A 16,363-nucleotide genomic window follows, 5' to 3' on the forward strand; every position below is an offset into this window, starting at 1 on the left:
ATGATGGTGTTGATGTTAATGGGGCTCAGAGGTCAAGAGATGGAGATGGGATTTACTGATGTATCACTATTTTGCGGCGTCACCGCCCGCGACAGATGCTAAAGGCACAATGTGAGGGTTTAGAGCTATCTCCTCCCACTGTCCCGCCCCGGGGGAGGAAATACACAGGGGATTTTATCCTGCTTAATATTTACTATCCTGGGACCCAAGCGGAATTTCATCACTACACTTATTTTATTTGAAGTAATGGCTTAAAACAATGATGGAGAAGGCTCTGATTTATGACGGATGGATTGTGGATTTTACCGATCCTCAGACGGGATCTGCACAGCTGTAGTGAGACGGTGAGTGTGGATTAGCTCAGATAGTCTAATACAGGTTTTTGGCGCCATGCCTTATCACGATGAGGAGTACCCGGGTCAGCCCCTGTGGCAGTCGGTGCTGCTGTTCTGCTGCAAAGGTGTCATAGAGGGTGTCATGGTCATCCTCTTCTTCTGGCTGCTGGTGCAGGTTCTCTTCACCAAACATCTGGAAGGTAAGTCTTTTTTAACTCCATTCATCCTTTAAAACATGTTCATGATGTTGCTTCATATCCGAAGCTAGAACAGCAACTTGCACTCAAACTACTGTAAACAAGCACCACGATATTTGACTTTTCATTCATTTCCTGTTCCTCCCCTGATCACGAAAAAGTATTTCTCAGCCATTATAGCACCAAGTCTCGAGCAACTCAAAAGAGCCATTTGTGGAGCTTCATTCTGTGATGCCACACAGTCGTCACTCACATCTTTGCCGTAGGTGTCAATTGGACGCCTTTTTTAGATTATAAGGAGTTAAAATATGAACAAAACATTACTTTCAGAATTCACCCTTGTAATGAAAACATTCAGTGACAAACTACCGCACATACAGTCAGCCAAAAGAATTTTTTACATTTTTATTATCAGAAATTGCATACATTTGGCCAAACAATGCAGGTTGCAATATTGAATATATATTGCATCAGAAAAAAACAGTAGATTGGATTGTAAAGCTAGTGCTATCTCTCCCATGTTGCCATGCTTTGACTCCAATTATTTTACTTCCCTCTTCATTGCCTGCCATGTGCTTTAGACTTAGACTTAGACTTTCTTAAATTTCGGTCTGAGGCCTCCAGTTTCCAAAAACTATATGTCCAAAAGTGAATAAATATGAGATAAATACTTAGCAGACGATGTACATTTATATACTAACGATAAACAAATTATATACAATATAATATAATAATTTAATATATAATAATATAAACAAATGTATATAATTATTTAAGATATACTTTCTTTTGTGAATTGCGTATTTGGTTTAATCCCCTGTTCATTTATTTTAATCTCACTAAATCATTGGTTAATCCTTGTGGTAAAACAGCATGAACATTGACATACAAAATAAATAACTGAACATAGTAGAGCCCCCTCAGTCAGTGCAGGAGCATCCCTTCTTCTTTGGGGGTTGCGAGATAACAGACAAACAAAAACGGCATAACTATAAAAGACCGCTGCTTATTTAAAAAAAAAAAAATGTCTGACAAAACATGTTGACAGTTCACAAACCTGCGCCCACTAATGCCCTCCACCAAAAACAACAGAACAAGAAGTTCTGACATTTGGAATGTTCCAAGTGATTCCTGCTAACATTTTATCCTCTGCTACCTTCAGTTCACCTCCAAATCCTTCTCTTGGTGGGACTGGTGACCTTCTGTCTGTGCTTGCTGCTGGGCTGTATTCTGTGCTGGAAGAAAAGCCACATTTGTTCCTCACCTGAAGACAAGGAAGTGGCGATGTCACCGACAGCCCCAACTCAACCCAAGACCCAGAACCCGCGCCGCTCTCTTGACACCATTGCCTCCAGCTATGAGGAGCTAGATGGAGATATAATGGAGTATCCGTCCACCTTCACCAGCCCAGCTCCTTCTCAGAAGAGGTTTTCGCCTTTGCCATACTCTTACCCATCTCGACCCGGTTCTGAGCGAAGGGAGCAGCCAAAGTCCTTCTTCTCTTTGCGCCGCATCAGCACTCAGCAGCTGACGTCGCCTCTTTACAAGCCCATCGATTCTGGCCACAGTTCCCTGCATTCTTTCCCCAAACTAGCTCTGCTGTCCAAAACATGTAAGGCACTTCAAAGACGCTGCACAGTATCAGGAGACATTTTATCTGTGAATGAGCACAGCAGGCTCACCAACGCCGGCGCCGTCTCCACATCAATGCTTGAAGAACCAATCCCCCTGGTGTCACTGAACTATGGCACTGGTGCCGGCTGCCAACAACCAACATCACAACCGCCCTGCCTCGATTTCACCATGGCCTTCTCCTCTGAGCGGCAGACGCTGTCTGTCACTGTCCTCGGCCTCACTGGCGTGTTCCTCAAGCTAGAAGACGTGTCTTTACTGGGCAGCCTGCCCCCGCTGCACTGCAGTCCCGTACAAGCGGCTTTCCAGAACACGCTCAGCTGCGTTATGGTTTTCAAGGTGACCTCCGTGAAGGAGCTCCAGCGATGCACTCTGAGGATAGCTGTGCATGTAGAAGAATCCCTGAGCAGAAGAGGAAGTGAAGTCGGAGTGGTGGAGGCTGAATGTGGAGAAAGAGACTGGCATGAATGTCAGGTGATTCACCTGAAGAAAGAGCTCTGCTCCAGGGACCAGAAGCAACAGAAGGTAATTTTAAGTTGGTTACAGCCATTACTCATTGGTTACAGCCACTGTCATTGTTTTTTTCCTCCAAGCATTTAAAATGACCAGTGTTCAATGTGTTTAGATCAGCATTTTTCAACAGGTGTGCTGTGAGAAATGGACCAGTTTAACCCCATTTGTCTGGAGATAGAGGTGGACAATATGATGACATTAACTCATGAACCATCAGAAGGTGTTGACAAGCTACCAAGGCAAGGAGGTTACGTGGTCACATTCTTTCTATCCACTATAGATCTATGCTGATGCTACTCTCCGTCACTTGCTGCAGTGCTCCTGTTCCCTCACAGTCACTGCGAAGAAGCCATTGAAATGCGAACTCCGAGTCGTTTTTAAACCTGCTGCGACTCTAACTTGACCGCACACCTACACGATAGAATTATGGAGAGTACCGCAGCACCGCAGAGCTCACAGTGCTAATGGCTAACGTGACGTCTCATCTTCTTGACACTTGTAGACCATCAAAGTTTAGCTTTAAAAATGTCCAAAAAACTAAATGTTGAACCAAGTAAATGCAGTCCAAAATTTAATTGGAGAAAGAATCGTTGTTATGAAACAGGCTGAGACAAAGAATGTTAAAGATGTGTCTGGAAATTCCCCAAACTAGAATAAAATCATGCAAGAGAAATAATATTTTGATGATGATAATATCAATAATGATTTGAAATGAATAAATAGAGCATGATGCATCTTCATGTGCCCACCAAGACATCTTTAAGCAAATACACTCCTCCACACATTTCTGCAAGTAACATACCAAAATTGCAAAGACTCAGTAGCTACGATTTTTTTTTTTTATAAATCGAGAGGAATTTTCTACAGGACTAAGCACAATTGCGAGATTCATTCGGAGGTGTGCCCGATGCACAGCAGCTCAAAAAACACCATAGAGCCGGGGCCCATTGTTGGGCTGCAAGCGCCTCCTAGAGGGCTGCTAAAAGTTTTCTTGTTTTACACCTTTGGACCGTGACGGCCGCGAGATGCTCAGTTTTAATACACTAACCACATGTGGTGGCAGTAGTGAGTCACTGAATTGACTTGACAGCTGCAAATCTGTGCTAGCTAACAACTCTGGAGAAGTTCCTGAAAAGAAAACAATGATAAAGAAAATGATGTCGCCCCCCCAAAAGTAAAAGGTGTTCATGAAAGCACCATTTTATATTTACACTTCATTTATATCTTCTTTGCTGTTCAAATAAAATATGCTGTATTCAGTTGTTCAGTTGTATTCAGTTTTTCCAATTTTCTCAACAGTTTGCATCAAGTGTATTTTTTCTCATTTTTTCTTATTTTTTATTTTTTACTTTTTTAGTGAATTCAATGAATATGACTCTTCTCTGCTTTTGCTGCTGGTTGGACTTTTAAGTGACACATATCTTAATCACATGGTGGCATGTCACTTCACAAGGTTTTGGTTTGTTTACGTGTAAGTAGATTAAATATAGTTGTTAATCACAGATGAAATCAATGAATCAGTTCTATTACTTGAATGGGCCCCGAGCCCATTTGTTCGGAGAATAGGCCACTGTGTTGACCCTATTGTGTCATCTTTCGTAAACTTGTCCAGCTCAGGCAGAGGAATTCTGAGGAACTTCGTCAGTTCATTGCACAATGCTGGTGGAATTAAACATGAAAACACATTTGTTCCACACCAGTCACAGTTGTGTGGCATCCATCTCAAAGTCAAAATATATGCAGCCATTGGATCTCATGAGAAGAGCAAGTGTTTTTAAATGGGATGTAAATGATGGCACAGATAGGCTTATATCCTCTGGCAGAATGTTCTGAAAAGTGACCATCCTTGGATTTCAGCCTGGACTTCAGAACAGCATTGTGTCCCACCCAAGGTTCTAACACTGCTAGCAGGGATCTAGATAGTCAACACCTCTTACACGAAGATGAGATCGAAAAGATCAGTCACGTTTTTTTAGTTCTAAAACACATGAAGAAAAGCAGAATCTGTGGTGATGTACAGAAGGAACACGATCCTTATTGAAGCTATTCATTTTTGGCTTCAAGTGATGTGCTGTGACCCCGTGTTGTTGTCATGTCCTCTTCCCCAAGTCGAACGCTGCCTTTCTAATCAAGATTTCTCCGCCCTCTGCTCTCTGAACTCTTCTCCTTTGACAGACCTGCATATTCCGGGACACTCTGACGCATAAGGGGCTTAGCTATCCTCCGCAGATCTTCATTCTGCTGCACTATCACTCGCCGACTCACCAACTCAAAGCCTCCGTCCTCAGGGCTGATAACATTGAAAACCTCAATTCCACATCAGGTAAAACCCCTCTCTGCTGACCCCTGTGAGAAAACACATCCCTAATAGCTGAAATAATTCCCCATATTTGCATCAATGGTTAAAGGATTACATGATGTCTTGCAGGATCTGAGCACAGAAGAAAAGCAACTCCCATTTTTAATAACATTTTAATCCTTCAGTATTCACAATCCTCAGGAAAGGCTTCAATCTCCTCTGGACCACGGATCTGACTGGTGTAATCTTTTGCATTAGCCTGTCTGGGTATTAGTTCCATCGCAGACCAACAGGGACATCCTGTGTACAAAGCCATTCATTTTTATGATCTCTATTTCATATTGAGGATTTCCTTTATAGCAGACATCAGATATAATCCCTCATGTTTTATGTGGCATATCTCAGATTAAGAAGCGATGGATATTTTGACAACACAGCTGGAATGAATACTGGAGTAGAGACCAAAACAAGTATTTAATGCAGATGAGCATTTACAGATTCAATATTTTCTGAATCTTAAATCTGTAAAGGTTTCAGGAAAGGCTGTTCAGGATTACCAGAGGCTTCCATCTTTTCCTTCCATTGTACTTTTTTAGCGCAGACCTCGGCCAAAATGTACACCTTTAACAACCTCCAACTGAAATTAAAACAAATCCTTTAAGGCTCGTGTTTTGAGACTTGCTGTCAGCTGAGAGCAAACCATGGTTTTACTTGACTGCTCACACTGCCCCTACGTGTGGCCCAAATTTAGTTTGACCCTCTAGGACACAATCCGCTTTTAGCTTTGAAATTTGTCTTCAAAATCTCAAAATGCCATGACGTGCCGTTGAGAGTGTTGTTGCCGTGTTGCTCTGAGATGTCGTGCGACATCATCTGATAGCATTTGACATCTTTGACTGCAAATCCAACCAACAATGAAGCGTTGTTGAGCTTCCTAACACCGAACAAGAGGCAGAAGCTCAGGTCCACTAAACTGAACGCGAGCAAATTATTCAATTTCTTTCTTCTGCTACTTACTGTAGAGGTGCGACCCGAGGGCCACAGGCAGCCCTTTTTCAAACGTCACCCTAATTGTGAATATAAATATAACTATCGATTTTATTCTTTGCCTTTCTTTTCCTTTTTTGTATTCTTTTTGGATTCAAATCTTTTTAATGAGTAATGTCCTTTTATCATTAATTCTTGTCTCTTAAAATAAAGTAAAGCTATATGGAAACAATACACCTTATAATTAAGTGCCTTTATAACACGTTTTACTCACAGTTCAAGTCACCATATGCACCACTTTTGAGGGTTTTTAAATGTTTATGAATCTTTAAACAAAATTATTTTTTTTTAAATAAAGAATTAATATATAATTTAAAAAAAAATTAAATGACATACTGTCATGGCAAATCCTGTGCTAGAATATTTAAGAAATCAAATGTGAGCAACGTGTGATAAGTTTTTCTGCGGCCCTCTGATTTGACGGCCCCTGCTGCACTCAGTTTTGGCATACGCCATTGTTTGCTCCTGATATCAAACATGCTATATGAAGGGAACCAAAGGGCAAAAGTTGCACAATTTAGGATGAGGGGCATATGAACATATACAGTGATCATTATAAAACTGTCCTCCAATTTATTATTACAAAAAGGATTTGGGACTACATGAGAAAACACTGCTGAGGAGAAGTTACAGGACGTCAAACATCCAGAAACAAATTTGGAATAAGGTCAAAGACTAGAAAAGAAAAGGACATTTTTAGTTCTTAGAAGGCAGAATGATGAATGCTAAAATCTTGTCGAATGATGCCTTGTAGGCCATAAGCATGGATATAATGCACAGATTATGTATGGCTTGCAGTAAGACTTCATAATGTCTATAGTTTTCAACTGGTGAAAGTTCTCCCAACATTCATAGCTCAGTTACCATAATGCACAGCAACAGTAGCTCATGTAGCTCAAGAGCCAAATGGTTTAACTTGAAATTGTTTCGCTAATACAGCAGGTCGATTCCAGATAGAATAATAAAGAACATGCCTGGACAGACAATACTTGAAAACGGCTGCACAGTGGGGTAATGTTTTGCTCTAATTTAAATGAAAATGAGGCACACTGCATCTGGTGGTTTTAATTTCATCCAGATGTTTTCCTCTAAATTCCATGTTCATCCATGACAGCACATGCCTGAATCCCTGAAGTCTTCTCAACAGGGTGAATCCAAGTTCCATGAGCCAAATTGCATGACAACGACTTAAATAAATGTATATAACTGACAAAAACAGGTCAACATTTCCTCATATAATATATTTAATTTCTGTCTGAATCTCAGATTGGAAAAAGCCAACGTTTACTCTGCCCGCTCCTCTAATCACACCAGTGCAGACTAGTGGATGGGCTTAATCCCAGAGACATAAACAAAAAGATTAGCCCTGGTAGTTTTCCAATGTAGCCAGTATCACATAGGTACCTTATCAAAAAGAGAAATGTGCAGCACTTACTTGTTGAAAAACAATAAAATAACATGAAGACCTTCTTGGTGAGAAAGTGTCTGGAGGAACATGCATGAGAATATTTAGAAATATAGCCTATGACACGGAGAGATGAACATCATGCAGCACAGTAGTGAGGGGTGATGTAATAATAATGTAAACAAAATAAAGTAAGAGACTATTCCTCAATGCAGAGATTCATTGATGTCATTCATCTGACAACATACAGGTGAAATGTTATTACTTGGCAATGAAAGAGTCATAGTGAAAGCAACCACATTGGATCACACTCATCAGTCCAGGCCTCATTCCTGACCTTATATATCTATAGCTAAGTATAGTCTGGTTTAAAATGATGATGATACAAAGCTAATATTTGGGTGTTGCACATGCCTTCCAAGTGAGTATATCATTTCCTGTCTACGGCCCCTTTTGTTGCAGAGTACAAGGTGGTGGTGAACCTCCACCACAGCGGTGTTGTTATTACCAGCAAAGAGAACAAGGGAGGACTCTTCACTGTGTGGAACGCTTCCTTCCTGTTCGACCTTCCACCTGGGGACATCAGTCGCCTTCCCCTCTTGATCGAGTTCGTCCTTGTACAGGTCAGCCACAACATACATTCCATATTACCTGGAATCCTGACCGTGTTTCTGTGCGCAGGTGCTGTCGGAGGACACAGTTGTGGGTCGCGTGTTGATTGGTGGGCAGGCTGCTGATGCTGGACGGGCTCACTGGAGGGACGTCTGCAGCCTTCGGGCCGAACAGAGCCGGTGGCACACGCTTCAACCCGAGCTGTCGATTTTGAGACCAGAGACGGACTTGTGAATACCACCATACACCTTTTCCAACAAGTGCACAAAAGATTTATTTCTACCGGTGAAGGTGCAAAAGTTTGACAATTTAACACCAGCCTTATTCCAATGAACCAGCATGTAAGTCGTCTTCTCCTTGAACACAAATGTGTGGATGACTGTGACTGAACACACCGTCACTGCAAGGCAGCTATGAGCCTCCGAATGCTCTATATTTGGAATGGATATAACTGCCATCTCAATGAAAATTGAAATGACCAACAGCGTTGTCCCTGACCCGTGTGTTTTGTGGTGTGATTTCTTTTTTTATGTCAGACAAATCTGAATCTGTCTGTACTAATTTGTCTCTCAAAAGGTTTTGAATTTAAGGTACTGTAAATCCAATGATGACAATGATGACATACAGTGCATGCAGTTTTAACTCAATGTCTTATTTTTATGATTTGATCATTTATTTATTTTATTCTTAACCTTCCTTGTTTCTTACGCCAATGCTTAGTGCTTACTTTATTATTAAACACAGTTGACTATAACCTGAAAGAGCTTTATGTTATTTCTTGTTAGAATTGCATATATATTTTGTTCACAACATGGTATCCCCTCAAGAGATTGGCCGAGGCTTGGTCATTGTGGAGATGCTCAGAGTGGAGCAACTGCTTACGTTCTTTTTCTTTGCTTTTCTTTGAGTCACAACAGTGAGAAATTCATGAGTGTTTATGACTCCATACGAAAAAAACAATCAAAGCCAGTTGTACTGCAGTCGCCTGGAAGCCAGGTTGAACCATATATATATATATATATATATATATATATAGATAGATAGATAGATAGATAGATAGATAGATATAGATATATATATATAAAACAGAATAATAGTAGAATAAGAAGGAACACAGATGTGGAAGGTCAAGGCTGCGGTGGGAGGTGGGAGAGAGGCTTCAGCAGATCCCAGGAACAGCATCCGAAGCCACGGTCCGAAAGAGCACAGTCCTAGGAACAGCTATGATGCAATAAATCCAGGCAGCCAGTGCATTCACTCATTATTCTCACACTCTGCCTGGAACAGTCCGTCAAGACAGATTAATCCCAACTGAAAGGGAATAATGACAAAAGGCCTTTTATATCGCCACAGACTGCCCTGAAATGAACATCCAAATAATTTGCATTTTCACTTTCATCTGTGTGATTTTACTCTCTGTTTATTTTTGGTTTGTGCTTCATTATACAGTATGTACATTTCATTATCCACTAGATTCCTCTTTTACTTTGTTGGTCGTTGGTTTGTTTACAAATCACAAAAGCGGGAGCAATAATTATTATACGATAAGATGATGCATCCTCAAAGGAATATTATAGGTGAGTTAAGATACGTTTGTGCTTGTTGTTTTAATAATTAAGAGCAGCAATAATTAAAAAAATCAACATTGATGTTCTAATATGCAAGAACAATCTGTCCGAGTTGACTTGGTTGTCAGTGTTTGTTTTTAGCTTCATGGATGAACAGGTTTGATCCACTGTGACAAAGAAAAAAAACTAGCGGTCGGTCGACTCTAGCTCCATCTGATAAGTCCAGTCATAACCCTTCACAAAGATACATTTTTCGTTCACCTTTTCCTGCCATGGTATTACTGAAGTAATATCAAATATTTAAAAAGTCATCAGGTCAGCAGACAAACCAATTATTGCTCTAACATCATGCCCATTGTTAAAGACGATGTAATAAATCTGTAGCAATATGAGAACATACGACACATCTTTTCTCTTTCTCTTCTTCTCTTTTATACATTCAATGTAATCTCAATTGCACCGTGAAGGAGGACAATCATCCTTCCAACTCCACCAGCTGTTGCATCAAGTCTGTCCAGATCCTCTTACGTGGCAGTCGGCTGTGTCCCAGCCAGCAGACTGATCCATTTCTTTGCCTCTAATCTGACCATTGAACGCATAGATATGTCATTCTATGTGAAGTATCTCTCTGGTGTTGCTGCCTTTGACTGAGGCAGAGACTGGGATTAGAGCATGGCAGCGCCTGTAGGATAATCCACGCGTCATAATGCCACCATTAATGATATTAATTGGCATCAGCCACATGTTTAAATACGTTAATGAAACATCTGTGCGAGCAAATGGGTGAGTGCTTTGCTTTTTATGTCCAAGTGTGAGGGCATATGGTCCCCAGGTGAGACTGAGGGGTTTAGTCAGTGGCTGGTATTACACTGAAATTTACAAGGGATCAGTCTTTATCCTTCCATGTTCAACTTGTTGTTCCTGTTCACAGGAAGGTGTGATACATACACTGCATCCTAACAAAAGGATGAAACATGGGTGCTGTGTCCTGGGCAATGCTCAACGCTTCTTTTTTTGGCGTAAAGGTTGAACACTGAACATGAGTTGGAATAAAAAAAGAAGTCTGGAAGTGGCCCTCTAGAAATGGAACACCAGATGTACACTTATATAATATTATAAACATCAATCTGCTGTCAAAATTGGATCTTCCATTATTTTGAAACACATTTTCCTTCACTGCTTTCCTTCAACCCATGACCTTGACATGACCATTCTAAGCTTTTCTTTGGTCAGTATTATTTCTATTGGGGGTGGAAGAGGGGTGACCAACCCCTCACCTTAACATCCTTAACATCTCATTTCGTCATCCATTGAATAACAGTTGGAATTGACACTTTGACTTACCTGATGAGTAGCACTGCTATTAAACTGGAGGGAGGAGGGGTGGAATGGATTTTGTTTGTGAGGATATGCTGAGAGGACAGATTAAAAAACATACAGTGCTGAGAGAGATTACTGATGGTACATTTGGAAATTAAATCATGGAAAAAGTCCAATCACTTTGTTTGGTTCTGTGTGTCCTGACATGGCACTGCAGCGTGAACTGAAATATGTGTGAAAAAAATTACAAAGTAAAAATAAATTTTGTTTACACAAACATTCTAACCAAGAATATCTTTTAAAAAATATTTGAATAGCCATGGTATCTTTAACAACCTGTTAAAGCTCACAAGTTAATAAAATGTGAGTCGATCAACACTAAGCTATCAACACTAAGATATCAATAAAAAAAGAACACACGTATACTATATTCATCAGCTTTATCACCATCTGTATTTCTTTGAAGACTTCTTGCCTCCAGCGTCTTGCCAAAGCCTGAAGCTCCAGCGCCAGCCTCTGTTCAGATATGCATTTAAAAGGCAGGTTAAACTGGAGAGATGCCCATACTCTGAAACCAAATCTGTTTTGTGAAAGCACAGTTCATATTGTACAATGGATAGCAGCTATTATGTTCTCTTCTATTATGTTCACCGTTGTCACCTGAGAACTGAGGTGTGATGAACCTCAGCTCCAGTGTGAAGTAGGCACAGAACTGGCTCAACTTCCCGATCCACCTCCTGTAAACCATGCATGTTCAGTTCTACGGAAGGTCCTCCACCATCACCGTGTGGTATTCAGCTCCAACTGTCACTGAGCAGGGAGGATGTGATAAGTCAGACTGAAGACTGGACTTCAGGGATTTAAGTTCCCTTACTTTCAAACTCCGTTTCATTGATACACATTTGTCCCATGAAGTTACAGATGTGGGTCTCCATCTGGCAGTTCATGGCAAACTCTGACAAACAAACCTCTTGGGTGGGTGTGTCACAGTTCTGACTGTCAGCATCACCTCACAAAATATCTCTGGAAGCTTAGTTTTGACTCATATGATGCTAAATGTGTTATTTTCAACAAAAATAGGGACGATCATATTTTGCGTTTCAATAACTAGCACCACCCTGTGGCATGTTTATTCTACATAGGCAAACACTAGACACGCTTGATAAATAAGTTTGGTATCTGACACCAAGAAAATGATCCTCATCTCAGTCTGCAAACTGTTTTTGAATTGAAGGGCGCAACCGAAAAGAAAGCCCTCGAGATCCGCGGGTCATCCTCTCAGACCGCCAGGGCACATTTAACACAAGTTCGATGACTTGAATAGGCGGCTCTTATTTTGAAGAGAATAACCCCAGTTCCACGTCCCGGAAGTTATTAGCTGGAGCTGACGGCTAACAACACAACAAATTGAGGAAGCTAACGGCTAACAGTGCAAGAGAGCAAGCTATTTTACGCAATACTTAACTATATTGGGTTTTTGTTCACACCTGTCGTCATTTGTTATTTCAATTTAAGGTATGCAATTTGAATGTTTGACTCTATATCGCTAATTTTTGACTTAATGTCCCGGGGCTAGTGGAGAAGCTAACTCGAGTGCGTTGGCGTCTTCTTACATCATCGGCTTTTTACTGACAGAGGAGTCGCTCTGTGGTGGTTTCAGTTGATAGAATGTGGTGTATGCTTTGTTTCACATGTGCGTATCTGCCTCAATGTAAGTTTCTATATCATTTGTAGGTATGGCTGCAGACTGGTTAGGAAGTTTGGTGTCCATAAACTGTGGAGCGACACTTGGGGTCTACCAGGGAGAAGTTTCTTCTGTCGATCAAACCAGCCAGACCATCTCTCTCAGGCAACCTTTCCACAATGGGGTCAAGTGTCCTGTTCCAGAGGTTACTTTCAGGTATCTCGTTTCTTGTTTAGCTTTTGCACTTTTGTTGGCGATAGTCCTTCTAACCTCTCTTTTCTGCAGTGCCATCGATATTAAGGAACTTAAAATTCTAGACATCCGATATGGGAAGACACAGAAGGGTTGCATGTCAGCCTCCAACAGTGCCCCAGTCCCGGTGCCAAAAGGTGATAAAAAGAATGTGGAGCACGGCAACTCTCCGCAGCTTTGTTCTAAAAGCTACGGAGAACGTCACCTAGATGTTCCTGGTCAGCACAAGGGATTCAGACGAAGACATAACTCATGTAAGTTTTCCGTCAGTTAAATATTTTATGTGTGTATTTTGTGCGAGAGTGAGTTTTTAGGCAAACTCCCAAGATGGAGTTGCTTTGTATGGAGAAAAAGAAAACTTTATTAACCTAACATAAAGAGCACAAAGTAACCAAAGCTGTTCATTGTCCCATCTTGTACACTAATTCATTAGGGTCATCAAGTAGTCGTGGCGTAAATCAAGTCACGCCAAAAAAGAACGGGGCGAAAAACGGTGTGAGCCAGATGAAGCAGCGTGACGACGAGTGTTTCGGCGACGGTATGGACGACGGCCTGGACACAGATTTCGACTTCGAAGGGAACTTGGCCCTTTTCGACAAAGCAGCCGTTTTCTCGGAGATCGACATATCGGAGCGGCGTAATGGCGCCCGGTCGGTTGGTACCCCGCAAGAGCAGACGCCCTCACGGTATCGCCACGATGAAAACATATTAGAGGCCAAACCGGTGGTGTACAGGCAGATAGCGGTGACTCAGCCTGGGGCCAAAGAATATTGCACTGGTACGTATTTCATCACAAACAAAAGAGGAAAAAAAGGAAGCAACATTTTGTCAAACGTTCCCTTCTTTTGATGAAGATTCTGGACTGGTGGTGCCGAGCATAACTTATGATCTACGCAAGCGCCTGTTGTCTGCTGCTGAACGTCATGGCCTCTCATTAGAGAGGAGACTGGAGATGACTGGAGTGTGTGCCAGTCAGATGGCGCTGACTTTACTGGGGGGACCAAACAGGTATGACAGACGCTCCTGTGTAGCATTAGACTGCATATTGGTGGAACACCTCCCAACATTCTGTGCAAGTTTTCACACAGTGTAAACTGTATTAGTTATATATCCACATTCTAAATGGTCTCATTACCGTAACAGCAAGTACAGTACAGTAAGTGACTCTGAAATCACAAGCCTGTTTTTCAAGGCACTACGTGTCCTTTCATTTACATGACGTTCACCAACACCCACTGCAAAACAATAGTGAACCGACTTCATGCCATCTCAGTCTTTCTTTAACCCGCTTCTCTGAACACACCTGTGCTCAGTAACATTGTAATTCCCTGAACATCAGAACGTCCCAGTCCTTAACAGTGTAGAAACCCAGTGTGTAGAAGGTTAACTTCTTGCTGTTACCCAGAATGTTGTGAGCTGAATTTTGAAATATGTGAAGTTTGTTTAGTGCTATTTACTATATATTTTTTTCCTGTAGCGTTTTAAATTATAAAAATAGGTCAATAAATTATAGCAATTTTCAAGCATGGAAGCATTTATGCTTGAACTGTGCTTTTATTTTCTTCCTTTTTCTTCCATTATTTATTTATTCAGTTTATTTTTGAGAATTAATATAAATTAGAAGGGTCTCACACGCTTCCTCACTTGAACAACTGTGTGCCGAAACGAATGCAGTCGAATTACAGGTGCAGCTATCCCACCATGCTACTGGCTCTTGAGTAGTCATGATCTTTGGTCAGATCGACCAGTATCTGAGAGATTCTGTTTCATTACAGGTGTTAGAGGTTTGTAGTCTTAAGTCTCATCCTTTCCATCTGATTTTGTTTCTCAAGATTCACTCCCAAGAATTTACACCAGCGACCCACGGTGGCGCTGCTGTGTGGGCCTCATGTTCAGGGGGCTCAGGGAATCAGCTGCGGACGTCACCTGGCCAATCACGAAGTGGAGGTCATCCTGTTTCTGCCAAACTTTGTCAAGATGCTGGACGCCGTGACCAGCGAGCTCACGCTCTTCAACAAGACAGGAGGCAAGCAAGTGTCCAATATCAAAGGTGCGTTTACAATCGTTTCACCAGTGAATCTTGAAGGAATGTTCTGGTCAGTGAGTTACTGGATTGTTTTCATTCCTCAGACCTCCCTGGGACTCCAGTGGACCTCATCATCAGCTGCCTGGACTGCCATGAGAACACATTCCTGATGGACCAGCCCTGGTACAGAGCAGCCGCGGACTGGGCCAACCGCAACCGAGCGCCGGTGCTAAGCTTGGATCCACCAGTTAGTGGGCAGGGACAAGCCATCGAGGCGAAGTGGTCCCTCTCCCTCTGCCTTCCCCTCGCGCTGGCTGAAGGGGCCGGCAGGGTTTATCTGTGCGACATAGGGGTCCCACGTCATGTGTTTCAGGAAGTGGGGATCAAATATCATTCACCATTCGGCTGCAAATTTGTCATTCCTCTGCACTCTGCGTAACATACAGGGACCGTTCCGGACTGGGAGTTCTATTCCAAATAACCAGACATCTTTTTTTTTTTTCTTTCCTGAAAACACACCGTCCGTGGGCGCATGCTCGCCTCATGTGCGTGTTGACTCTGACAATCCATCAACGAAAACAGCCGTTTTTGACTCACGCTGGTCCTTAGTTTCGAAACTGAAATCAACGTGTGACGTTAAATGCGTGGAAACCTTTGGCAGGAAAGGCAGTGATCCAGCTTCACTCATGCCATTTTTGTAGCACTTACCCTCAGATGAGTACATTTTTTTAAACACTAATCTGAACAAATCACTTCCTGCTTGCAGTGCTATAAGCGTTTAGAACACAACAGAAGTGAGAGTGTGGGCAGCTAATGGGACAAATCCGGACGCATCTGGTGAATCTGGCCTGTTGTGGTGGGGGGGAGAACAGGCCTTGACACATTCGTAATTAAGTCCACACTTAAAGTGGTGACTTAATTAAATATATATATTTTCAAATGTATACAGCTGTGAAGGGCCTTAACTCTATGTTTGTGTCATCACAATTTTTCACTGACTTAACAAAGACGGCTGCTTTGTTTTCAGCTAGTATTCGTCTCAAAAATGCTTGGCGTAGACTTGGTGAACCCCATGAAGCCCATAAACATCAATCCAATGACTTGGACTTGCATATCCATTATGAGTCAAAACGGTGGCGTAGGTTTTTGGTCGGAACTTGAATGATGACAACACGATTGGAGACCTCACGTTGTTTCTCGGTGGGTTTTAATTGACTGTTCATAGGATTTCTTTTTTGCCTGAAGTCATTTGGTTACCTGTTACTGAGCCCACGATTTCACTTGTTGAATGGTTTCCTCTTTCCAACCCATGAGTGGTGGAACCATCTGCTACTGTAGCTCTTCTGTGGTCGTTTTTTTTTACGTTTTGTTTTTAATTTTTAATTTTAATTTGCAACATTCCACTGCTCTTACGTGAATGTTCACTGTAGTGACAGCGAATCTGAGAAGAATAACGGTGTTGTTCCGCTCATT

At 41.8% G+C, this 16,363-nt stretch overlaps 2 protein-coding genes across 3 annotated transcripts; both read left to right on the forward strand.

Moving 5' to 3' along the window:
• The first annotated feature begins 216 nt into the window (after positions 1-216).
• syt18b (synaptotagmin XVIIIb) lies at positions 217-8,742 on the forward strand. 2 transcript variants are annotated; one of them, XM_053886725.1, is made up of 5 exons: positions 217-535; positions 1,695-2,689; positions 4,853-5,000; positions 7,891-8,051; positions 8,110-8,742. In XM_053886725.1, the coding sequence occupies exons 1-5, from the start codon at positions 391-393 to the stop codon at positions 8,272-8,274; spliced, it is 1,614 nt and encodes a 537-aa protein (XP_053742700.1). In that variant the 5' UTR covers positions 217-390; the 3' UTR covers positions 8,275-8,742. The 2 variants fall into 2 exon arrangements, with proteins under 2 accessions (XP_053742700.1, XP_053742701.1); XM_053886726.1 differs by lacking the exons at positions 7,891-8,051; positions 8,110-8,742 and adding an exon at positions 5,106-6,310.
• Positions 8,743-12,297: 3,555 nt separating this feature from the next.
• On the forward strand, positions 12,298-16,282 carry edc3 (enhancer of mRNA decapping 3 homolog (S. cerevisiae)). The gene is made up of 7 exons (XM_053886727.1): positions 12,298-12,443; positions 12,663-12,828; positions 12,898-13,118; positions 13,298-13,642; positions 13,719-13,872; positions 14,697-14,914; positions 14,995-16,282. The coding sequence occupies exons 2-7, from the start codon at positions 12,665-12,667 to the stop codon at positions 15,327-15,329; spliced, it is 1,437 nt and encodes a 478-aa protein (XP_053742702.1). The 5' UTR covers positions 12,298-12,443; positions 12,663-12,664; the 3' UTR covers positions 15,330-16,282.
• The last annotated feature ends 81 nt before the right edge of the window (positions 16,283-16,363 follow it).

The sequence above is a fragment of the Synchiropus splendidus genome, chromosome 14, assembly GCF_027744825.2.
Source record: "Synchiropus splendidus isolate RoL2022-P1 chromosome 14, RoL_Sspl_1.0, whole genome shotgun sequence".
Classification (NCBI taxonomy): domain Eukaryota; kingdom Metazoa; phylum Chordata; class Actinopteri; order Syngnathiformes; family Callionymidae; genus Synchiropus; species Synchiropus splendidus.